The sequence below is a fragment of the Alligator mississippiensis genome, chromosome 2 (assembly GCF_030867095.1).
Source record: "Alligator mississippiensis isolate rAllMis1 chromosome 2, rAllMis1, whole genome shotgun sequence".
In the NCBI taxonomy this organism is placed as follows: domain Eukaryota; kingdom Metazoa; phylum Chordata; order Crocodylia; family Alligatoridae; genus Alligator; species Alligator mississippiensis.
The window spans coordinates 134242277-134268904 of NC_081825.1; the positions used below are offsets into that span (position 1 = coordinate 134242277).

Sequence of the window (26628 nt, forward strand, 5' to 3'; positions counted from 1 at the left end):
TTATTATTATTCTTGTTGTTAGCTAGTTACACAGATAGCTAAGGAAGCTAGTAAGCTAAATTTTGGTTTATTGTTTATATACATCCACATCATGTACCAGGGGTATTATTCCTACTTTGACAACCCTTCCAGTGAAGCAGCAGAACAAGCGTAAAAGATTTTTTTTTTTTTGGTAACACAAACAAATACTCTTGAAGCAACCCAGTCTCACAGGCTAGGCACAGAAGTTAAACATATACCGGTTTAACTGATCAGAAGCTGTAACAGAACAGAAGTTCAGTGCACATAAACCAGTTTCAAAATGGCCGAAACTGACTTAAGATAAACTGGGTTGAATGTAGTATCAGACTTAACTGATTGAGGTCAAACCAGTTTATGGAACTTCTGTCCCAGAACTCAGACTGGACAAAAGAGGCTAGGACATTCTTTCTGAGTGAACATGAAATATACCAACACAGATACAGTATCTGTGAGTTTGTCACAATGCTCCGAGGTCCCACAGTGATCAGCATTATAAGAGTGTCCAAAGTCTCTAAAACTAACAAGAGAGAATAAAACTAACAAGAAAACATTTTTTTTATGCAGCACAGTTAACTTGAGGAACTCATTGCCTCAGGAGGTTGAAGGAGTCGATGGTATTGTCAGTTTCAAAAAAGGACTAGTCAAATTTATGGATGATAGATCTATTAATAGCTATTAAACAGAACAGTCCAAGATGTTTCCGCTGCATCTTTAAACCAATGGTGGTGGGTGCCAAGGAGGGTAATGAACACTAGGTATACCAGGTTCAATGCTCTCCACTTTACACATCCACTTATGCCACTGTTGGAGCAGGACACTGGGCCAGATAGGCCTTTGGTCTGACTCAGTATGGCACTTTTTTTCTTGTGCTGGCTGCTGGTTTACATTGGTGCTGATTGGATCTCCACAGCTAAAGCTGGAATTGTGGAATTCAGTCTCCCTGCTGTTTATATAGACAAGACTTAGGGTGTCTTTCTTGGTTTATAGCTCATAAGTTGTGGGCAAAAGACTTAATTTTTTGAGGACTTTTTCAATCAAATCTCTTACTTTATCTGTGATTAATTAAAAAAAAATCCTATATTTATTTTTTTTTAAGTTGCCATTTAATTTAGTTTCATGAGATGTTTTGTGCCATCATACATAACAAATGGCTTGTTACGCAATCTTCACGCTTCCTATACATTAGATTTCACTAACAATTCTGGGAACAACAGACACATATGAAGAAACTAGGTGTTAATTGAAGAAAGCCAGTGATTGTTGTTTATATCTGTCAGTACTACTGTCAAGTATTACTGTGTAACAAAGTGGGTAATTTATTAAGTAGGTTCTTTGTGATGTCAGATTTACTCAACCAATCAGCACTGTGCTTTTCCAGTTAATTTGCATGCTGCATTTCAGTTGGTGGGACTGTCAGTGATGTGAAAGGGGCTGTATGCATATTGAGTTCTCACTAGTGTATTACTTCATAATTTCTTCACAGACAGAAAGCATGTTTGGTAGGAGAGGCATTATGGGATAACGAGGGTTACAATAGTAGACTATTATGACAAGCTTAGTTTTACACACTCATCCCCTTCCTCTTAGGGGTAAATGTTGCTGTGCGTAAGAGTAGTTTCTTTTACAAAGGTGCTAAGAACCCAGCTACTTCCACTGACTTGTGTTCAATGTTTAGTACTTTTTGAATATCAGTTTATTTATACGCAGGGTTTGAATTATGGCGGGAAGCGGGGTGCTGAGCCCCCCCCCCCCCCGTAAAAGACGAGAGCTCCCCTGGCAGCTGGGCAGAAACTGCTGTTTACTGTAGGGGAAAAGTCCCTTGCCCTTGTTGCTGCTGGGTGCTTTTTACTACAGCTGCCTGGAGCCCATGCCTAGGCTGCCCTGTGGTTTCTTTTTGCTGCTGCCACGTCCGACCCCTGCAAGAGTCAAAGTGTAAATTGAATCTGGTTTATACGCTTATCCAGTGATTTAGAAGACTGGGTTTTGACACCTGGTACTAAAAGTCTTGCTCTTTTCTTTTTTTTTCTTCATTTGTAAATAATTAGTGTGGAATTCAAAAAAAAAAAAAAAAAAGGCCAAACGAAAGAATAGCTTTGAGGAGCGATTTGAATATGGAAAGTATGGTTGTGGCATATATGCTAATTATACTGTGGGAAGCAGCTCTGATAACAGTGGAGGAATATAATTTGCTTTCAGTGTAATAGAAAAGTTCCCTTCCACTCTGAGACTTTGCATGACAAGTCCCAGTCCAGGGACCATTTTTATTTGAGATACTTGGATCCCTGGAAACGTAGACTAATAATGGAAAGCACAACAGATTCTTAACTATGGAGACAGTACCAAGGGCGGCTATAATTTTCCTCTGCTCAGTTAAGTGTGTGTAGATTTATTTTTTAATTACATTCACTCTTTGGACTACAGATTTTAGGTAATACAAGAAAAAATGTTATAAGCTTGGGAATAGTTTATTGCTGTTTAATGTAAATTGTTTGTTAATTGCTTGTATGTCTTGCCAGGACAAAATTCAGTGAATTTAGCCACAGCCAAATAGGATGCAATTTAATCTTGAGATGTAAATCCTGACTCTTTAGTGAAGGAGGAGGATGGACCTTTTCCTAGTGCTGTCCTCTTAAGACTTACTATTTTATAAAAATCTAGGGGGAAACAACCTAAAGTGCCCAATTATGAGAACCTTCTGCACACACAATACTCAAATGATTTGAATTCATTTTTTAAAGTGAGCTGACATCCAGAATAATTTGCATCATTATTTTAATTTACAATACACACACCTGATAGGGGGACTAGGTATATGTGTGTGTGTATATATATATTCACATATATATATAATATTACATTAATGCCTAGTTCCCCTATTCAGGTATCAAGGTACTGTTGTATTAGGGTTTTTACGTGCTTGTGATAAAAAAAAGAAAAGTGCCTCTCAAAGGTCCACGCCCTCAAACACCTTACATTCTAAGGTTCTTATCCTGAAAATACTTAACCATATGTGTAACTTTAGTTCAATGCATTTGGTCTTGGGAGTGATGAAATACATGTTTTTGGAGGATCCTGACTTCAGTAATGTGAGGACTCGTGATGTTTTTACCTGAATGTTCTTCTGGTAATCATAAAGGGTTTCAACTGGGCCAAGGAAATCATTAGGTATTCATTGAAACATCCATCCTTATGAAAGCTTTATTTTTCTTGTTTGTTTTCAGTGAATTTATTGGACTCACGCACAGATATGGGGGATCTAGGATGGATAGCCTACCCGAAAAATGGGGTAAGTGTTTCACCTTTGCTTTCTCAGCCACAAGCTGCAAAAATAGTTTCCATTTGGAATATAGGCTTCTGGGTTTAAAATTCCCCAGAGTGATTTGTTGGCAATGAGACGGGAAAAAAATTAAAACAACAAGCAGTGACTGGAAGAAATGAAGCTGGGTGGCTAGGGATTTTTGTGTTTATGCAGAACAGCCAACCTTGAGTAGTCAAAAATCATGAGAGGTTTTTTTGTTTGTTTGTTTGTTTTTTAAATGAGAAATTCCCTGTTTTTTACTTCCCCAATTTTGACAATTGATGATGCATTTAGGCCACAATATTACATCATTTTTTCTCAAACAGGAGGGCTAGAAATTTACTATTTGTTGTAAAGGAAAACAGTATCAACCAATCACATGCCTCCAGAAGCTGGAGCTTAAAAAAAACAACCAAACTTCCAAATAGTTTTGTGGTATAGCTTTTGAAGCCAGTATCACCGTATATGTTTTTATTTATTTTTGAACTGATCCTTGGTCATGTGAGCAGACATATGACAACAGTGGCTTTACTCACATGAGCTGGGAGTGGAGGGAAAGTTATACTTCTGTGTGATTTTGAAGGGTGCATCCTTTTGGGTTGGTCCTTGCTGTGGCTTTGTTTTGGTTCAGCTGAAGAGAGAGAATCTAATGATTGATGTCAGGTGCTGCACTTTCCTGTGGGTTGCTGAGACCTCTGGGTGGGTACAGACTTTACACTTAATACATTTTAAGTGTGCAGAAAGCACTTTACAGCTGTAACTGGATAGATGTTCATGGCAGATAAAGCACTTTAAAAATGGCAGATCCCACTTTAAAGTAGCCCTGGATGGATGTGTACTATCCTAAAGTGTTTTCTGTTAAAACACATCAAATGTCTGCACCAGATCCCATCGAGGGTTAACTTAGAGCGCAACTGCTGCCATCCCAGGCAGCCCTGTGCAGGGCTGTGCTCGAGCCTTGGGCAGAGCTCCTGTGCTCTGCTGGAGCGCTAGGCTGGCCCTGCCCCCTTGGCTGTCACTGACCTGAGTCAGTGACAGCCTCTGATCCCAGCCTCACATCTAGCTTGGTGGCAGGGAGGGGGAGTGTGGTGGAGAAAGGGGGGTTTCTGTTTCTACAGTCGCCTTGGCCCCATGGTGCACTGCAGCCTGGCTGGGAGTGGGGGGTTGCAGGGGGAGGAGTCCTTGACTTCAGATGCAGAAGAGAATGTGGAGTGATCAGAGGATCTACTGACCTGCATTTATGGGCCTCGCCCACTTCCCACTGAAGTCAAGTCTATCGTTCTTTGCCTTGAATTTAATAGGAACTAGTTCTGGCCCTAAGGGTAAATTTACCCTTTACAATGTTCATGAAGGGATTTAACAGTCACACTGTGCTCTCTCTCTGCATGCATGAACACTTAATGAACAGATCTGTGCATGCTGACAAAATAACATGTTGGAGTGTAGATTGAGTAGGAAGATCTCAGAAAAGAGTTTTCCTCTTAATTAAAAAAATATTTAAGGCAAGACATACCTATAAATATATATATACAATCTTTACAATATTGTTTCTCATTCCAGGAAACAATGCTTGAATATTTAGGGGTGCATTGGTAAAGATTTTCTTGGCTAATACTGATAGCCAATTATTAAGCAACCATATTGGCCAATGCTGATCTGATAACCAATATTTAGTAATAGTGTAAGGCATTTTAAGCTAATGATATAAATAAACCTTTTTCTTTTTGCTGTGCTCCAGCAGCTTCCTGCATCACATGCATCAACGTCCCAGTGCTTAAAAATAGCGGTAGTGGTGCTGGAACTAAAGCTTGTTAAATGAGCTGATACGAGACACTGCAGCACTTTAATTACTGTGGCTCTCAGAGCCATTCTAATTAAAGCGCCCCTGTCCCCCACAATGGCTGACGCAGAGCTGAGCAGAATGAGGGCGGATACAGGGTGCCCGCTGTGGGCTCAGGGCTGTCCATCCTGCTGCCTTTGCCCTGGGAGTCCCATGCCGGCCATGCATCCTGTGCCCGCCCAGCAGTGGGGTCATAACTTGCCACCCCAACTGCTGACGAGTAGGCAAGGGACATGTGGTTGGCACAGGGATTTCAGGGCAAAGGCACCGGAGTAGAGAGCCCGAACCCTGCAGCAAGCAGCCTGCATCCACCCCACACAGAAATCGGGGGGGGGGGCACATGCCCCTCATTTCTCCTCTGGTGGGGATGTGCACAGCGACAGGAATCTGCCTCCTCTCCCCCTGGATGAGCCAGACATGACTTCATCCTGCTCCCTGCCTTGGTCTTTGGTCCCATGCATCGCCTTGGCTGGGCAGCGTCCCCAGCCTCAGCCCTTGCCCCCGCCCCTCTCCCTCCCTCACCATGGGGGCCTTGATTTGGCCTTCCTCACACCCCTTCTGTCCCCCACACCCCTTCCTCCCATAGACTTACCTGCAGGGAACTGCTCTCCACACTCCCTGGCTGTTCTCCTGGCCACATACATGCATGCATGTGGCTGTGCACATGCACACAGCGCCCCCTGTATCTCAGTCCTGGCAGCCCAAATTAGGACTCCATACAGGCTAGAATGCTGCCCACCTGCAAAGGGAAACCCGCTATCTCCCAAGGAAGCCCAGGCATCTGGGAGTCCTGGCCCTATGGGGGAGAGGGAACCCAGATGTTCAGGTCCCTGACTAGAATGCATAATTATCGGTAAACATAATTGTCTACGATGGCCAAAAAAAGCCAATAGCCAATCATGTCTTTTCCTCTTTTATTGTTGCTAATCTGATAGGCAAACAATATATCGATGCACCTCTATTAATATTCTAAAGTACCCGTGTCTACATCAGAACAGAATTCATGGCAATTTAAATGTTCTGTAGAGATATTCATGACCAAAGGAAAAACAGAATGTTCAAAACACAGACCTCCAGTTCATTATTGTATGAATTAGACCAACTAGTTATATCAAATACCTGCCCTGCTTTCCACCCCGTGAGTGCAAGTCTCAAGCTAGACACATGACCACTCAATCAACTTCTGAGTCAAAAGAGAAGAATTTTATTTTATTAATTTGCCCAAATTAATAAAAAGTGAATGAGATGGTCAGAATTTTTTTTTTTTTAATTGCCAAAACTCCCTAAAATGTCCTTTATTTTCATAGGACTTCATAACAATTAAAGAGGTTCGATTAGCCCTGTTGTTTGGCTTTTTGGCCTAATACAGTTGTTTTCAAGCTGTGGTTTGTGGACCCATGGGGATCCATAGATTATGTCTAAGGGATCCACAAAAGATTTCTATGATCAATCAAAAGTATGTGTATACCCACACTTAAAATTCACAGGGGTCTGCGCCTCCATTTGAAATTTCCAAAGGGGTCTGCAGCTTACCTCCATTCAAAATTCTTTATTGGTCAACAAATGAAAAAAGACTGAAAACCACTGGCCTAATATATTTGCAGTATTTTTCAAAGACTGAGAAATTTCTACTGTACTCCACCCCCAAATTTCTCTCTGACATGATCAGCAACACATCAGCCCTCTCCATTAACCTAATATTTCTTTTAAAGATCTACCATACGTAAATATTTTAAATAACTCTGAGCTAGGGATGTGGATTTGGTAGTGAGGAGATTTAATTAAAATAAGATTAGAGAAATATGGTCTATTCTTTAAAAAAACAGGTTTCCTTACTGAAATATATTTATTGTCTCAGGACATTCTTTGAGAAAAAATTTCAGCACATATGCATGCGCAAGCACACATAGTATGTTGTTGCAGAAAAAGAGAAATCTTTCAGCGCTGGTAGTGATATTCTGCATGGATATAGTATGTCTTAGAATAAAATCTTTTGATGCATCATATTTAGCCTCTCTCGTTAAGTATCTGGGTGTAGGTTGTAGCCGTGTTGGTCTAAGGACATAGGCAGACAAGGTTCCTTGGGTGAATTTGATATCTTTTATTTTCTATTCATTTAAAGTCTTTTATGTTTTTGTTTTATTTTTATACTGCTGTTGTTCCATGGGTGCTGTAGTTGTTGGCTATGGATTTAGGACCCAGAGGGCTTGTTTCAGGGGTGGGGAGGGGGGCAACCAAAACCCGCCCTCAGACCGACCACGACCTTTCCATTTGATAGTAGGTAAATCTATTAATACACAGAAAAGAAGTAATACAAACAATGAAGCAATTCTATATATCTACCAATCCTAGGGCTGTCATCAGAGACAAATTACATCTGGGCAGGATGCAGTCTTCACTCTGAGGCTCTTTCTTAGGTGTCAGATGTCAGTAGTCTGGAGGTGGGATGCCAAGCCCGCTCTCCCCCTCCAGTGGGGTGGATGACACGGGCTGGTCATGTCCCCTCCATGGTGGCCTCAGGGACCCTTTCCGGGATCAGGAATGGGGATCCCTCTCAGGGAGGAGGAGGAGGGATAGGAGGAATGCTATGTATCTGGCTGTGTGCCACTCCCCCCCCCCCCCCGACTCCTTGTCTGGCTGCTGGGGTACACTGATCAAAAAGGTAGAAAACCGATGGACTAGACCATCCTTTCTACTGTTTGTTATTTTTCATACCTGAGTGCCTGTCTCTGCTCTGCTTCTGGTCCCCTACTATTCCTGAGCCCACTCCTCTTACAAGACAGAGGTGGCATGCACAGCACTAAATGCTGGCTGTATCAGTAGCAAAATCTGAATGGAATCTGCATGACGGCTGTGGAAACTCCTGCTTGCAGCCTACTACTTCCTCCTGATCACAATGGTGAGTTTTCTGCAGCTGTAGGCAAAGGGGTGATGGTACTAGAGAAACAACATGGCCCCCTTCTACAACCCACAGCCAAGGATTTTATCCTGTCTTTTGGCTTCTGCTCTCAGGAATGGCAATAGAGTTGCATCACATTTGCTGGAGAAAAGAATCTGACGTATTTTTGAACACATGCAAAAAACCTTCCAAAAATAAACATGCATTGTCAAGCTTTCCTTATTTAAAAATGTGCTTGTATAGCATGCACACAAAATCTGGATGCATTTTATACCTTTCCAGCCTGATTTTCTAGGTTGCTGTTAGGTTTCAGTACTAATAGACACACTGGAAATTATATATACATGCAGCTGCAATAGGGATTAAATCTGATGTGCAGAAAATTCACTTGCCTTTATTAAACATTCCTTTTGATTCCACATAGAACCCACAGAAATAGAAACAATGGGAAATGTGTAAAAGAAATATTTATCTTACAACCAGACAGAGTATTTTTAAACCATTCAGTTTTATTTCCTCTGTTTTGCAGACAGGGACAGGATCATGGCAAGCATATATAGGAACTCCTGCAAAACCCTTAAATAGGGGTGGAGCCTATACATCTTGTTTGATTTGGCCCTTTAGAAATTAGTATACTTGCAGTGGCATCCAGCTAATTGCAACAATTGCCTTTTCAAAGAAGCCCTCTCCATTTTAGTTTGCTCCATTCCTTTAGTAATTATACCAGCCTTGTAGTAGGAATAATAATTTTGGTCTACTATTTCAGAACTTTCCCCCTTGTGGTTATTGTTTTAAACATCTCTGCAGCCAGCTCTTGGTACTCTTTTTTTTCTTTTTTTTTCCTTTCCAAATTAGAGCATTACACACCTGCTTTACTTCTGTATATCCAGTCTTTTTCTTTCCCCATTGATTTCATTGAACTTCCTGTAGCATATAGCAGGAAACCGTCCACAGTCCTTTGAGTATTGGCTGTGTGCTGTAGCTCACTGCACAGCTACATGTTCTGGGTTTTTTTAAGGCTCAGCCAGGAAAATAAACATGCATTAAGGAACCTTGTCTTGTATAGCTGTTGGAGAATGCTAGGATCGCTCATAATTCTTTATTCATTGCAGTAGATACTAGAGTGCTAACCAATTAACTACGCTTGTACTGAAAGAGAGAGAACAATTGCCCTTGCTTATGAAAGCAAACAAGAGCAAAAAGTATACATCAGTGAGGAAATTTTGCTGGGTTGACTCTGCATTTGTCTGTTGTTGGGGGGGGGGGGCAGTTGAGAGTTTTGATTTTTGATAAGCAGCATTTTTGATAAATTCTTTAGAGAGAGCTACCTTTACACATCTCTCGTGTAGTTAAAAAAAAACCTAAGGTTTAGATTAGTCAGCATGTTTGATGAATAGCGTAGTGTTGCTCTCCATTGATTTTAGGGCAGATTGAGATTTCCTGTCTGTTGGGAAAACCTTGCCCCACTGACTGGTTCTGGATTCTATAGGATGTTTATCTTCAGGGATAGAAAAGGAAGGTAAATGCAAGGGGAATGGAAAGGAAAGGAAGTTTTTGGCACCATTGAACCATGTCATGTTGCTGTGATTATAATTGGCAGTTTTAGGACACCATGGTTGGAATGTGGTTTGGTTCTGAATGCTGTAAAGAGAAAGCAAGGAGAGGTATGCTGAAATGAGAGGAGAACATTCATACTAGTACTGAGGATCATATTAAAGATTAAGATGATACTGATGTAGGTTAAAAATATGCATTAGGAGCTGGGAGGGGGCAAAGCAAAACCTTAATTTGGCCAGTCATGGGGAAAAAAACAAACAAACAACAACAAAAAGAAAACGCAGGTTACCAGGGGAACAAAGATTCTAATTGTAAATATCAGTGGAAGGAAAAGAAAATCAACCCAAAGCAACATTTTAATAATTTCAAATGTATACAGCAGAGACTAATTTAAAATAAATAACATAAAGGACAAAGTCAAATTTAATAGGACCAAAATATGGCTTTCCATTTTCAAAATCTTAAACATAGTGCCCGTTCAGTATTAAATATGTTGTCCTTCTTTGGGATTATTAACCTGCTTCTTCAAATACTTAATCCCATGCTCAAATGTACATACCAAATAGATGTATAGTGGGTTTTATTTGGTTTTTTTCCTTATTTGTTTTCTGTTTTGTTCTTTTTTTCTTGTTCTTTTTTCTTTGTTTCATAGTTGGTAGGGTCAGAAGAGACCTGAGCAGATCATCAAGTCTGATCCCCAGCCATGGGCAGGAAAGGATGCTGGGGTCAAATTACCCTGGCAAGGTGATTATCTAGCCTCCTTTTGAAGACCCCCAGGGTAGGAGTGAGCACCACTTCTCTTGGAAGTTGGTTCCAGATCCTAGCTGCCCTGACTGTGAAGTAGTGCTTCCTGATATCTAGCCTGAATCTACTCAGTCAATTTATGGCCGTTATTCCTAGTTACTCCTGATAGTGCTCAGGGGAACAGGGACTCTCCTGTTCCCTGCTGGTCCCCCCTGGTATGTTTATAGACGGCCACCAGATCCCCTCTCGGCCTTCTCTTGTGAAGGCTGAACAGGTTCAGGTCCTGTAGCCTCTCCTTGTAGGGCCTGCCCTGCTGCCCCCTGATCATGCAAGTGGCCCTCCTCTGGACCCTCTCGATGATGTCCACATCCCTCTTGAAGTGTGGCACCCAGAACTGGATGCAGTACTCCAACTGTGGCCTGACCAATGTCGCATAGAGGGGGAGTATCACCTCCTTGGACCTACTTGAGATGCATCTGTGGATGCATGACAAGGTACGGTTAGCCTTACTGACCACGTCCTCACATTGGCGGCTCATGTTCATCTTGGAATCAATAGTGACTCCAAGATCCTTTTCTGCCTCTGTGCTGACGAGAAGGGAGTTCCCCAGCCTGTAGGTATGCTGCTGGTTCTTCCTCCCTAGGTGCAGTACCTTGCACTTGTCAGTATTGAATCCCATCCTATTCTCATCCACCCACCCCCGTAACCTGTCCAGATCTAGTAGCATGCCCACTTCTCCCCACATCTTAGTGTCATCTGCTCATTTAAACAAGGTGCTTTTCACCCCCTCATCCAAGTTGCCGATGAAGATTTTGAACAGTGTGGGCCCGAGGACTGAGCCCTAGGGAACCCCACTGCCCACATCCCTCCAGGTCAAAAATGACCTGTCCACCACTACTCTCTGGGTGTGGCCCTCCAGCCAATTTGCAACCCATCTGGCTGTGTAGGCATCAACACCACAGTGGCCTAATTTTTAAATTTTTAATTCTCTCTTTTTTCTTTTCACCACTTTTAGGGGATCAATGTGCTTGGTCCAAACACCCAGATAATATCAATTAGCAGAAAGAAGCTTGCACTTTTGCATTACAAAGTAAAAAAAGAATAATATATTTCTCATGCAAAAACATTATGGGAATTTAAACAATCTGTTGGATGCATTCAATGCATCATTCCGTACCTGTTTCAAACTCCAGAAGCAAATGAGTTTGAATGAGGGCTACAAGTTTAAGGAGAAAAAAGAACGTACACCAAATAGTTACTAGGCCAGGTTCAGTCCTAATGTAAGCACGCACAACTCTGCTAGATTCAGTGATGTTGATAAAGCCGACACTAATGTATTTGACTCTGGTCCTCTGATACATCATTGCACATCAGGAGTAACTCTACCAAAGTTTAGTTACAGAAGCATAAGTGAGATCAAAATCTGTACAAGAGCTGCAGACTGTTTGCCCCAGTGCTAAATATGCCTTCTACTTCTAATAGTCCACCTTCTTCCATTCTGTTTTGAGCTTGTTTCTGAATTGGTACCTTCTGCTCATTAAAAATCCCTCCTTAAGCCCTACCTTCTCTAAGATTTTAGTTACCTTGGACACGCTCAATTTATCTCAAAATGGTGTAAGCCTTTTTCTACATCTTTTTCTATGTTATACTCTACAGTCTTTTCCATTGGAAAGACTCGATATGGTATGGATCTCCTCCTGCAGTTTTTCCATTATGTCTGGTTAATTACTCTCATTCTATCATGCTTGACCTTATCCATGTGGGTGGACCACTGAACCTGCATGGAGAAACGCTGAAATCAAAAGGTTCTCACTCAAGCTGAACAGCCTGTAGGAGTGATGTCTTAGAAGTTCATCTTGCCAAAGCTTATACATGTGCTTCACTTTTATGCTTTATGGGCTTGATCCATAGCTCTGTGAAGTCAGTGGAAAATCTACCATTTTTTAAAGTGAGAATCAGCTATAAGTAGCTGACAGTAAGCAGTCCTATTATATGGAAAGTTTAAGCAAGTAGGAGAGTCTTTGCATAATTAGGCCTTAGTTTAGTAGCAGTATCCAGCAAGGAATATGTCTTGTTAATGGTAGTTCGAAGTGTCTAGCATTCTCTTAAGTATTGTAATATAAATTAATACTTGTAATAGTAATAAGTAATACTTATAATATTAATAATGATGTTAGGATTAAGACTAAAACAGATCTTTTAACTCTCTTAAACCTTTGTATTATATCTTGATCTTGCAAGTACACCATAGAAAAAATAATGGTGACACTTTAGTACACCTCACTCCATTAACATAGTTGTCAGTATTAGGTTCTTCTTCAGAGACATAGTAATGAAACAGAAATTTTGCTTCATGCTGAGAATGTCTTTCCTCCAGTGTCCAGGAATTTAGGAATAAAAGAGCATTAAATAAATTTATTTTAATGAAAGTCAGTTGCATTCTCCAATTCTCATGCAGCAACTCAGGCATTTTTAGAACAGTTTTAGCAACCATACAGTAAATAAATACTTAGTGCTATCCCAAGCAATATTTTTTTCCTGGATAAAATACAAATTTTGAGCAATCAGGTGGGAGTCCAGGTGGGAGAGTCTTTAAACCTGAACTAGGATTTCATATCTTTTGGGCAATTTGCAGTGGCAAAAATCTTCCCGAGAGAAAGTATATAGGTATTCCAGCCTGCAGATGCCCTCTCCTCAACCTCACCATGGTCTGAGAAGGCTGCATCTGCAGCTGAATTCTTTCCATGCTTGGAAGAGACTCTGGTCTCAGGAAGGTTTGGGGACAGGAGCAGCTCAACTCTTACCCTGATTGGGAGGAGTTGTGCTGCAGAGAAATGCATCCATTCTCCTCACACCTTCCTCAGACTAGAGTCCTCCGCAGTCTGGGGAAGCCACAGGGGAAAGTGCTGTTAGACTCCTCTGATCACCGAGAAGTTGAGTATATAGGTGTTCATTCTAGCAAAAGAAACTTTCTTACAGGGGAGATTTTCCAGGTGTCAACATAAAAGATATTTCTCATAGATGGGGCATATTTCCTCTGCTAGAAACTGAATGAATGCCTGTACACTGGCAACTTCTGTTGAGCGAGTAGTGATTCCCTTCATAAAAACAGTGCCTGTGCATGGTCAAAAACTCTTATCCAAGGTTCACTGAGGTCAGTGGGAGTCCTTCTACTTGATTTCCATTGCCTTTGGATTAGGAACAAAGATATTTGAATTACTTGTTGCACAAATTTAAATACAAACAAACCAACACCTTCAGGCATGGGACAAATTAAGTACATTTTAGTCTGAATATTAAACATTTTTTAAGAAAGGGTGTTGCACTGCAAATACTTATTCTTTCTTAGTTATCATCAGTTGCTCCAGAGACTGCCTTGCTAATCATTCTTAATAAATGAAAAGGCTAAACTTTATGGGTGGGACTTTGAAAAGCACTTTACATTGCCCTATCTCTGCTCCCAATGCAGTTTCACCAGATATTCTGATGAGAGAACCCTTCTCAATATGTTGAATACATGCTTTGAATACATGCAAACTCCACTTAGGTAAACAGGCAGGGAATGATGTTATGGTCAAGTATCTAATTATACTTACAATAGTCTTTCTGCTTCTGTTTCATATTAGCAAAGATGGTTAATTTTCTTTTTCTGCTTTTACCCAGCAAAAAAATAAAAGTTTTCATTGTTTTGATAAAAGCATCACATATTTTTGTTAAATGTGGAGCAGTGACATATTTGGGTCAAGTATTACAAGAAAATACGGTCTCTTTGCTACCAGTCACCCTAAGCAAGAATGTAGGAATGTAGCACAATGGCCAGCAGAAGCCATACCAACACTGAACATTTTGCACTCATCATGGAGTCTGATCTTTTCTTTAACAAATCAGATGAAAGGATGCGGGAGAGGGGAATTAAAACATAAGTCAACCATTAGAAAATACATTAAAAAAACCCTCAAGCCTTAAAATATTTTTCTGGTGAGGTATCAGAGTTTGTGCAAACTAAAATAAATAGATAAATAAATAAAAAGATGATTTCTCTGACAAAAAAATATTCCTGATTATTTCTCTTCTGACCAGTTCATATCTGAAGATAGTCTTGGATCTAAGAGATATAAATGAAAGGGTGAAAAAATGTTACAGCATCCACATAATATTCTCTCTACCAACAGCTGTTCAAGGGGAAGTAAAAAAATTGAATAAATGCTCAACTAATATTCTAGTTGAAAGTACATTTTTCTCAATAACATCATATTTTTGATGGAGGGAAATTAGAATGGTTCTTTATCATCTTCTACTCTAACAAAAAATACACATAGCAGTATTGTTGGTTATTCACATTCAAAGAACAGTAAGGTTAGGCCAGGGACAATAAATATACACTTTTGGGGGTCCCATTTATTCATGTATTTCTTTGTGCTTAGAAGCACCCAGCCAGGGCTTCCAAATGATGGAGTTTGGAGTTACTGCTTCCACATTATATTGGGAGGGTAATCATGATGGGTACTGACTAGTTTTTAGATTAATCCAGATTTGACCAGTGAGGCATCCTGAAGGCTGCAGTAGTGACACCACTACTCTCAGTCATCTCTGCTTGTATGACTGTGACATTGTGTGCTGAGATGCCACTTTGATTTATTGTAAATATCCTGCTAGCTGAAAAATGGGTATAAAAGAATGGAAGAGTACTGTGGGTCTGAGTGTTTTACAGCTGCTTCCTCTGCCCTGTCAGATAACAAGAGTGTAAAAATACTGCTGCGGAACTGGAAGAATTATTAGCGTTTGCGGGAAGAGAAGCTACAGCTTCTCTCATGTATAATTAAGTTTCAAATTACTCTTCTATTTTTGTTTAAAATAAAATACAGTTAAGTGAATATGTCTCATATAGCCGACCTCAAGGTTTGATTCAGAAGTGAATGAGAGAGCAATATGATACTAGGGTTCTTTCTCAGCCTGGACAGAGTTCATACCTGCAATTTGGACAGCATTATTCTGGTTACTTGAACTGGAGTAACTTCTGGACGTACTTTTGAAAGGAGGCACTTACTGCACTGAAGTACCCAATTCTGGCTGAAAGTTGATAGGCATTGGTCTCCTACTTTCCACTTAGCAATTTCCCCCCCTCTTTTGTGCCTTCTCTCCCTTGAAAACTTTCCTACTTTTTATTTTCATGTCAGGAAATCGTACGAATTGGTTGATACAGACTTCTGTGTTTTGGGACCACTTGATTTTGAGACCATTAAATACTTCTCCAATCTTACCTAATTCCTAGTTTTGCTCTAGGACAATACTGAACTGAATTTTGTGAGTGCAGATACTTGTTAATATTGGAGAAATAGTGGATCAGTGTGCTCATGGTTGAGCAATGTAAACCGAAGTGCCTGCAGGATTTGGCAACATAGGGTTACTGTAAATAGCTGACTCCCTGTAGTGCTTTCCATGCGGGTGGTATACAGGTTTGGAGAAAACAGGAAGGTCTCCCATTTAACTTCAGTGAGTACAGGGATTAGGCATTGTCTGGTCTCACGGGCTCAAGCCTGAGTCAGTTGTTATTGATGAGAGTCTTTCCTTTAATAATAAGGGGCACTGCACGTGACCTACCACGTACAAAATGCTGTTGGGGCCCAGTGGGAACTGGGAGCAGTGCACAGATGGGGCCCATTTTATGGATATTACTTGCTGTATTTGGCAAGGTCATGTCTTATTTAATACATTCATGGCATCCATTATTGCCATGCGAGGAGAGGGGACTAGTTCTTCAGAAGTCAGGCCAGTTCTCACTAAGGATAGTGGCTGTTGTGTTTTAATAGGTATTAGATTAGGCAAAGCAAATCAAACTCTGGCTTGCATCTACCGATGCATCTCAAGCAAGACCCAGGAAGTCATCTTCCAATGATCCTCCCATCCCACCCTGATTTACTAAGCCTTGGTGAGGCCGTAGCTGGAATGCTGTATCCAATTCTGGGCTCTACAATTTAGAAAGGATGTGGAGAATCTGCTTGAGAGGGTCTGGGGGAAGCCACACACATGATTAGAGGTCAAGGGTGCAGGCCTTATGAGGAGAGGCTAAAAAGCGTAGACTCATGGGTAACTTGGTGGCAGCCTATAGGTACATAAGGGGTGTGCATCAGGAACTGGGAGAACGTCTGTTCACCAGGGCAGCCCAAGGGAAGACAAGGTTCAACAGTCACAAAGTCCTGGAAGACTGTTTTAGGTTGACCCCATTTGACCCCAGCTAACTTTCTGCCCCTTGGGCAGGGAGTTGGACCTGATGATCTTGTGAGCTCCCTCCAGCCCTAATGTCTATGGAATTTATGAAATCTAGATTAGATTTGGGTGAAGACTAATGCTAGCCCAGATAGAAGAGATGGAGGGAAAAAATGATAAAATGTGACTTTGATCTGCCATAATTTAAAGATGCATAGATTTTAATTGCCTCAATTTAATGTTGTTCATCACTGCTTCAAGGATCAATCCAGCAAGTGATTTCCATCACGAGAGAGAGATAATTAATATTACTATTCAAGTGAGTCATCCTTTAAAGTTTGTGGGACTGCTAATCTGGATAGGGTTGCTTATGTGTATTGCCAGGGTTGGTTCCCAGATACGGTGAAATCCCCAAGTCTGACTTCACCTTGATTTATTACCCAGCAGATTTTGGTGTGGGGGGAGGTAGGGGTGTAGTAAAACCCCCAGTTTTTCTTTTATATATGTATATATATGATAGATACGCATTCCCTTCCCTTCCCCAATTATTTCTAGCTTTTCTTTCTTTCCCTCTCTATTCCCTATAGATAAGCATAAGTGAGCTCAGACTTAGGATAAGCTTTAACATTTTTATTTTGGTAGCAAGTTTTTGGTTTTGGATATCTACTGTTTTATATTCTATTATTATTAGGTTTGTATTGATTCTTACAGTTGTATATTGTATTATCATTTTCGTATTGATTTTTATTGTTTCATATGGATATTGTATGCTTTAGGCCTGTGTTTGTAAGTGAACCAACATAATGTCAAGTTTCCATTTTGTATGTCAGGTCTCCATCTTGTGTCCTCTGCCTGGGCATCCCCTGTGTTGCACCTGTATGCATCACATACCCCTCCCATGTAAATTGGTTCCCAGATGAATGAGAGTGATTGGGAATGATTGAAATACAATGGTAGCAGGCCTCTACTGAATGGCCTGTAACGACCAGGCCATCACCTCGCATTGATTCATCCAGGAACCATGGACCTCACCCAGGAACAGAGACAAGAACCCAGCATTTGAAAGACAAAAGACCCTGCAGAACCAGCAACTCTACCATTGTACCCCACCATTACAGACACCCAAAACTTCACATCCCTGCATGGAGCACACATGCTCAGTATGCCAGGGGCTGACTCTTGCTTGGGCATGCCTCCTGTCACTAGGGTCACACAAGGTCTGCCCCTATAAAAAGGGGCAGTGAAGACAGACCCAGTGGGACACCCTCTCCATCTGGACCAGCACCACGCCACACCACCTATCCACCCAGAGGCCCTGCTGGCGACCCCCTTCTGGACAACACCTACTGGACAAGGACCCTTTTCCAGCTTAAATAGGTAGCTATCACCCCCACCCCCTCTTCAACCAAGGATTTGGAGTCTGCTTCTCTTCCCTACCTGGACTCCAGCCCTTCCACTGAGTCTCTTTCTCCTGCTGCCACTGAGCGTGTGTGTGTGTGTGTGTGTGTGTGTGTGTGTGTGTGTGTGTGAACCAGTAACTTCATGGGGCTGTGTAGTGTGTTGTCTGTGTAATAAAATTGTTATTTGGACCCCTAAGTTGGGTTTTGCTTTACTATGGTTCAGCCCTGCTCCAATCTCTGCTCCTCACCCCTCTAACTTATGTCTTATTTCTCTCTCTCCTGCTTCTGGCTCACTGCCACCTCCAACACCTGTCCTGAGCTCCTCTCTGCCTCCAAAACCCCTGTTTCTGTGCCACTGTCTTATCCCCACTGCCTTTTCCTTTTCCCCTGAGCAACCAGGTTTCTGCCTCAGTTTCTTTCCTGGCTGTCTCCTCCTTGCCACCACTTGTCTGCCCCCCCGCAATATCTCAGCTGTCTGCCTCAGTTTCCATCCCCAGTCTACCATAAGTAAACCCAAGCCTCAGTTCATTAGCAAGCTTCTCTGTAGTCTACTGGTTCTAATCCCGGTTCTGGCAACTTTCACTCCCTACACTTTAACTTGCTCTCTCTCTCACCTGACCCTTTCCCCAGGTATCCCAAGCACATGCATACATACACATCACAACACCCAACTTAGGAATTCACCTGTGTGTATGTGTATGTGGGTGGTATGTGTGTGAATTAGTGAATACATATATATATATATATATATATATATATATATAATTGTGTGTGTGTGGTATATGAATTAGTAATCCATGTATGTGTATTGGATGTGCAGGTGTTGGTAACTGATTCTGTCTAAATTTAGTGTGCGTAGTATGTATGGGTTTAAACTGGTGATAGGTGTGCATGAGCCTAGACTGGTTATTTTGAACGTGTGTGTATCTGAGTTGCTAGTGTGAGTGTGTATGCCTAGTAGGGGTGTATGCATCTAGTGAGTGTATGTGTGCTTAATTAATTTTTATGTGTGCATGTGCAATTGTACACCACGCTCTCCTGTCTAACAGCACAATATTGAGATCTTGAGCGTTGGCCTGACCCCTAAGGGCAACAGGGATTGGGTAGATGACAGAAGGGCCAGGAGCTTTCAGACTTCTGAAAAAGGATGGGTGGAGGAACTGGGTCTGGTCCTCATTCTTTGCTGTCATTTTTTTCTCAGTATGATTCTAGTTCTCTTCTTTGATGCCTTCTGGCAGAGGCCTGCAAACACCATAGTGGGGGTTCTGTGACACTGTGCTAACTTTGCTACCACTGTAACTCTCCTTGAGATCAGTCCTGAAGATGGGTTTTCAAATTCAGTAGCATGCTTTCTTGCCAGAGCTACCCCATCATAATGGTTATTGGACATAGAAGATGCAATTTGTTTGCCCCTTTCCTCCCTTCTCCTTCCGATTTAGTCCATAAAAAATAGAAAATGTTTGACCCCTGAACTTTCATTTAATATGCATATGTTGCTTTTCAATTTTATTTTTTCAGGAACTTTATTTTCTTTAGGAACTGAAATGATGCACACTTCAGATTTTTCAGGTTTCAAACCTCCATACTCTTTATGATTGGGCAGCTGTCAAAGCTCATTGCAAGACATATAATTTTAAGAGCTGTTGTGAATTGTAGGGCGTGCACAGCCTATTTTAGTTGATTATAACATGCAAATGTATAATAAGCCACTAAATCACAATCAGTGCTATGATTACAAATCATTACAATAATGCAAGATTATTCAGTTTATGTCACAAATCCTTGTAGACTGCAGAATTAAAGTCATAACCACAAGTATAATCCTGTGAGATAAAGTCACATCATTACACAAACTCCTTCTGGTTTACTGTTTACTTTATTTTGATGCCAGATTGAATAACTGAATGTTCTTGTGTAATTAACTTTAATGGTGGCATATCTGTTTTTTGTCTCCCTACTAACTCTAGAGTTTATTTTATGTCCTTAAAAATATGGATCATGATTAAGATAATCAGGAGAAGCCCTGATGATTTCAATCCTGGCAGCAGGAAAATCAATATAAATGATTTTTTAAAGAAAGTATAAGAAAGCATAATTAGTCACTGGTGTCCATCACCATAAATGTATTGTCAGATCATTAAAAAATACTTGCAATTATTGATATGTGCTGCCTCTGTGGGTGGCTTAATGCTTTTATAGGAAAGAAATGAGCAGGGTGAACATGTGGTATGCTTAGTGATAGTCAGACTGCATCCAATAAAATAAGGATTGACTTAATTCTTCATTCAAAACTTGAATTGACTCCAAATTAAACCTTTTCTGAGTATTGGAAATACTTGATTAATTTCCCCTCAACCGCTGCCATGGCCTCCTGTTGTTTTTCCATTGTTGTGCATCTCTGCACTTCCTATTTCCATCTGAGAACAGAAACCAAAGAAACAGAGCAGTGTGAGAAGTTATTCCCATGTCAGGTCAATCCAGACTTGGTGACGCAAGGCATTTGAGTAGTTCTCATAAACATCCAGGATGAGATAATCAAAGCTGCCAAGGGGATTTGGATGTCTAGTACCTATTAATTTTAATGGGAATTGAGCATCCAAATCCATTAGGCAGGTTCAACACTGAGCCCCTAGTTTTTCAGGGTTATGTGACCTTTTTACAGTAGGAGAACTGCTATTGGGTATAAGGCACCTGAGAGCAAGTCAGTCAGTTTCCCTTTCCCATCTATGTACATTTAATTTAAAATCTTGTTCTGCTTTCTTTAGATTACTATGGGACAATATGTCCTGGTGAGGGCAGTGTTCTTACTTATCTATGATTATAGAGGGAAGGCTTGGACTTGTTTTAGTATGCATGTTTTATAATAGAGAAGGTGTGCAACATTTAGGGGATTTTTTAATGATGCTAACTATGTAAACTTTGTTAAAGGCCAGCACTGAGTAATGAAGAAGCAATGTATTTTTTTGGCAGTATCTTTATTGTACTAACTCTATAGCTGGGACAGAAGTTAGACAACCTTTCAGGCTGAGAGTGCCCTTTCTCAGGTCTGGAAAAGAAGCAGATGTGGCCTTAGCTAAACACCAGATAAAGCAAAACAAGAAATAGCTACAAAATGGGTAAAGGGCAGTTGAAAAAGATATGGTAGTTCTATAACATAAGACAATCCAAAAGGTTGTTATCTATGGAATAGAGAGAGATTAGCAGAGAGGACAGGTAAATTCATAATGAACCCATAGAACCATTGTCTGTGTTTAGTTTATGCTTTTTGTATCCAGTAAAATTATGATATTTTTTTTGTTCCCAGGCTTGTCTTCTGAAGGCAGGTTTCCCTTGAGTAAAACAGGTTTCCCTTGAGTACAAGAACTGTAAGGTCAAAGATGAAACAGTTCTGTGAAGAGTATTCTCCCACTGCTGATTGGATTCTCGTACCCAATGTGTTTTGCAGCTAATAGGAAACTCACTTTCAGGCAGAAAATAAACAGCTGATCTGGAATATGTGTTGTTAAGGAAAAGACTTGCCTTATCTGAAGAGCTTAAGTGCAGACTTAATTTAAAAAAGTCCAGTTCTTTCTGGCCTAAAATGAAAAAGTCCAAAGTGGGTGTGGGAGTGGGGGGTGGAGGAGAGAGAGAAGGGAATAAATATTTTGGGCATCCTTTTGGCCATGAAGACTCCTCCTTGTATCTTCATATCCTGTTTCTGTGGCAGTATGGCCATAACCCTGTTTCTGTTCCCCATCCTCCTTTTGTCTTAAAGGATAGATCAGGGAAAAATAGATGACAATGGTTGCTGTCGTGTTGTTGCGATTGCACTACTTTGCTACCATAACCTTATACAATACTAGACAGCTGTTGGTGGGTTCACTATTTTTCTTCTTTCTTATATCCAATTTGACAGTAACAAAAAGCCCTGAGCAGCTATTGGAGTCCTGTTATGTAAAGTACTGTCCTGCACAGATTGTAAAAGACTGGCCATATATGCTAACAGTCTGACTGGACCAATTAGAAAAGGGAGATACTATTATTCCATTTAACACACAAAGGAACCAGACAAAAAAAGAGGGGGTGCGACTTGCCCACTGTCACACAGAAAGTCAGTGGCAGAGCCAGTAATTAAACTTAAATCACTGGAGTACCATTTGCATCTTAAATACAAGTTCCTCTTTCCTACCATCTTTGCTATATATTGTTTAATTCCCCTCCCTTGCCCCCCCCGGGTTTTTCTTATTCTTTGTTTTATCTGTTCTAAAGATAAATACATATTAGGGGGAAAAGACCATTGCCATTAAGCTGTAATTCAGTGGCTGCTGACACATTTCATTTCGTGGTGCCACAGTCCTTTTCTTTTATTATGCATGCAGCTTTAGATTTATAGGAACCTATATTTCTTGCTTTACTTGTATTGCTCCTTTATTACAGGTAAAATAAAAAGGTGTAAACAAAATAATAAAAAGAAATACAGCAAATCCCCTCTGTTTAAAAATATTAATTGAAAATCAAGATTCTAGATGTGGTGATTCTTACTTAATTATGTAATTTTATGTTATTATTTGAGTAAAGCAGTAACCTTTTCTTCGGAAAAAAAACATATTTTAGTAAGAAACACAATGTGTCTGATTTTTTTTCTTATTTCCATTTAAAATAAGAGCAGGTGTTTGAATGAGTGGGCTGCTGGTTGCTGGCTTCATCGATTTATGGGTTTTAATGCCAAAAAGGACTATTAGGATTACTTAGTCTGGTTTCCTGTGGCACACAGACCATAGATGCACACTCAGTATTTATTCCATCAAGACTGTAATTTTTTTTGAGCTATAGCATAACGCTTAGCATGATACCCACGGAGTCAGTCCATTCCATCCTGTGTTAAGTTTCTCCTGTGGTTAATTAATCTCACTGTAAGAAATGTGCACCTCATATCCAGTCTGAATTTGTCTGGCTTTGGTTTTCAGACACCATATCTTCTTGTACTCTTTCTTGCTACCATAAACCTCCTCCTGTGCAGGTTCTCATAGACCAGGGGTGTCCAACCTTTTTGAATGTGGGGCCGGATCACGAACTTTTTATCACCCAGTGGACCGGCAAGCCATATTCAAAGGCCTCACAGGAAGTGACATCACGTCAGGAAGTGATGTCACGTGATCTTTGACACCAATGAAGTTGCAGGAAGTGACAATGAAATGGGTGTGGAAATGTGCGCACACGTGTTGCAGCAGACAGAGCCAAAGCAGCTATTGGGATGTGCTGGGAAGCACACATGCACATGCATGCACTCACGCACATACACACAACCCCAACCCGGCCCCGAGGCGCCCACAGCTCCGCACAGGAACTTACCCCATGCCTCCATCTGCCCCAGCCCGGCCCCAAGGCGCCCCCAGCTCTGCATGGGAGCTTACCCCATGCCTCTGTCCACCCCAGCCCGGCCCTGAGGCGCCTGCAGCTCTGCACGGGAACTTACCCCATGCCTCCGTCTGCCCTGGCCTGGCCCCAAGGCGCCCCCAGCTCTGTACGGGAGCTTACCCCATGCCTCTGTCCACCCCGGCCCAGCCCTGAGGCGCCTGCAGCTCCGCACGGGAACTTACCCCATGCCTCCGTCTGCCCCGGCCCGGCCCCAAGGCGCCCCCAGCTCTGCATGGGAGCTTACCCCATGCCTCTGTCCACCCCGGCCTGGCCCTTAGGTGCCCCCAGCTCCGCACGGGAACTTACCCCATGCCTCTGTCTGCCCCAGCCCGGCCCCAAGGCGCCCCCAGCTCTGCACGGGAGCTTACCCAATGCCTCTGTCCACCCCGGCCCGGCCCTGAGGCACCTGCAGCTCCGCACGGGAACTTACCCCATGCCTCCGTCTGCCCCGGCCCAGCCCCGAGGCGCCTGCAGCTCCTCACGGGAACTTACCCCATGCCTCTGTCCGCCTCGGCCCAGCTCTGAGGCGTCCCCAGTTCTGCGCAGAAACTTACCTCGTGTCTCCGTCCACCACACATGCGGGCAGGGCACGGGCCATGCTGCAGCTCCCCCAGCCACGTGCCGGGGGCAAGGGGCGGAGCCCATCTCCAATTCATCCAGTCGGGTGTAGCAGGGGCAGCCCCGGTCCATGCAGCCTTCGGGGCAGCTGCGGCAGGACCCAGCTCACTGGTGAGCTGGGCCCCGCGGGGGTAAGCAGCTCCCCCAGCTCACTGCCAGCTGGGGCCCGCAGGACGGCCCTGCCCGCCTTGCTGCGGCCCCACCGCCATGGCTCCATCGGCACTGCTGCCATTGCCACGGCTCCGCGCTCCACTGCAGCACCGATGTCGTGGCTCCGTGCTCCGCCACCGTGGCTCCGTGCTCTGTTGCTGCGGCTCTGTGCTCCACCACGGCGCCGGCGCTGCCGCGGGCCAGATAAAATGGCGTGCGTGCTGTATGTTGGACAAGCCTGTCATAGACCATGATCAAGCAAGCTGTCTCCTTAACCTCCTTTTTGTTAAACTAAGTAGATTCTTCTTTAGTTTCTATAAGGCAGTTTTTTCAGTTCTTAAGTTGTTCTTTTTGCTCCTTTCTGAACCGTTTGAAATTTTTCAATATCCTTACTGAAGTGTGGATGCCTGAACTGAAGTGTTCCAGCAGTGGTCTGAGCAAAGGATCATATTTGTACTCCTAGCCACCACATCACACTGCAAGCTGGTGTTATTAGACTCATTAAATAATGCTAGAAAAAACATGAGGCAACTGAGGATGAGTAAAAGGAAAGTTAGAGCATGGCCTGTATTTGGAAGGGAGGGGAGGAAAGGAAAGGGAGGGAGTGTCATTGTTACTTAAACGGGTGACAGGTCAATGGTTTGGCAGGGATGGCAAGAGATAGAACATCACAGACTTAGTTGTGAATGGGCAGGGAGCTGTCATTGTGAAGGGGAGGAATGAATTAATGTAGTTCAGGAGTAGAAGAAGGAAGGAGGACAAAATATTTGTGTATTGGAAACACTGTTCTACCAGTGTTAAAAAAGGTCACACAGTGACCCAAAGCTGTCCCATACGCGGTAGGCTGAAGACTGGAGGAAATGCCATATGCCAGGTCTGTCCAATTTCTGAGCGGCCAGGTCCACATGCTGAGCAGTCTGCACAGACTCCCTGAACATCCCTGTCTGTGGACCAAGGGTGGAGGCAGGAAGCGGAAGTCAGAGGAGAGAGGAGGAACGTGGAGACCCTGGCAGCAGTAAAAGGTGTGGGGGGGACTGGCAGCTGGGTGGGAGGCCACGGACTGCAAGTTAACCCCTTGCAGGCTGTGTGGTCCTGCAGACTTTGAATTGGACAGCCCTGCCCTATGCTATTATTCCTAGATCAGGGCCAGTGCTGTAATAAGCTACATTTTGCCTTCACTGGATACGTGTATTGGAGAGGACAATAGATAAGTATAATGGAAGAACCCTTCCATGAAACTCGCCAATGCTACAGGCTTGGGAAAAGTAAGACTTGGTCCTAGACCAGGTGCAAAATTATATGCATATTTAAAGCAGCACTAGGGCTATAGCAGCCTGCTATCTTGCAACTTCCCAGAGTTAAAAATGGAAGCTGTCTACCCCATTGAGACAGAGAGATTCCAGACTTCCCGGTAGGACTCCATGCTCACTTCCAGCCCTTCAGGGCCCAGGAGCATATCACATCTCATCAGTTTATCACCAAGGCACGTGAAAATCACTCTACCCGACTGGGATATGTTTGCATACATAGATAGCAAAAAATAATGCAACCCTCCTATAGTTTTCCTGGAAAGTCTGTTATTCCATAGTAAACAATATGATGAACATTTACCCGACCAGAGAGCCCAGTCCTGCATGCCTGCATCACAAGACCAATCATTATTTATGGGTGTAGTACATAAAACTGCATCTGTGCAGGAGCTTATCCAGAACATGTAGAAGTCAGTGGAAAGATGTCTGCTGTCTTTAATGGGCTTTGAATTCATCCCTGAATTAGCCTCTGCATAAGTGAGTGAAGGTTTGGGCTGTGTGTTCTTGTAGATACTTGAATATTAAAAAAAGAAAAGAAAGAAATATGAGGTGTTGAAATGTCCAGCTCAGATGAGTGGAAATGTAAAATTTTGTGGTTGGACTGGCTAGGTTTGATTAGACAGTCTGTGGCACAGGATTCACTAACACAATGTTGGCAAGCAGATAAATGGTTTGGGAATAGACCTAGGAACACATCTGCAGTGGCAATGAATTGGTGGCCTGTTATAGTAAATGATGGATTTCTTATGTCCAGCTACTAAAAATCATGGGAAACATACATGTCAACATGTATATATGTTCATACTCAAGCAACAAATGCTGCAGAAGGTCAAGTGATAGTTATAAAATGCATGATATGATAAACAGTCAATTTAGGAAAAGAAAAAAAAAAGCTAGACAGAATACAACAACAGGGTTTTCTTTGTGTGGCTTTCTCCAGAGCAGTTTATTGTTTTATTTAGTATGAAATTTCTTCCACAGCTTAGCGCTTTAAGTTCCCTTTGTGTTCAATAATTTATGGATGAGAGCACACATTATGAGAAAGCTTTATGTATTGTACACTATGGAGCAACTTTTCAGCATTCCAAACACTACTACTTTAGTGCTCTAATCCTAATTTTCTCTGTATATGTATTTTAGTAAGAAAAATGATTTCAGTTAAACAACATCCTGTGTAGAGGTGTTGT

The 26628-nt window shown here is 42.1% G+C and overlaps 1 protein-coding gene across 16 annotated transcripts in view; it reads left to right on the forward strand.

The window, feature by feature from the left end:
* EPHA5 (EPH receptor A5) overlaps nt 1-26628 on the forward strand; it is a 365570-nt gene that overhangs the window by 17229 nt on the left and 321713 nt on the right. For all 16 annotated transcript variants that reach the window (XM_059722183.1, XM_059722189.1, XM_059722186.1 and 13 more), the window contains exon 2: nt 3243-3307. In XM_059722183.1, the coding sequence (XP_059578166.1) occupies nt 3243-3307 (65 nt within the window). The remainder of the gene's footprint in view (nt 1-3242; nt 3308-26628) is intronic.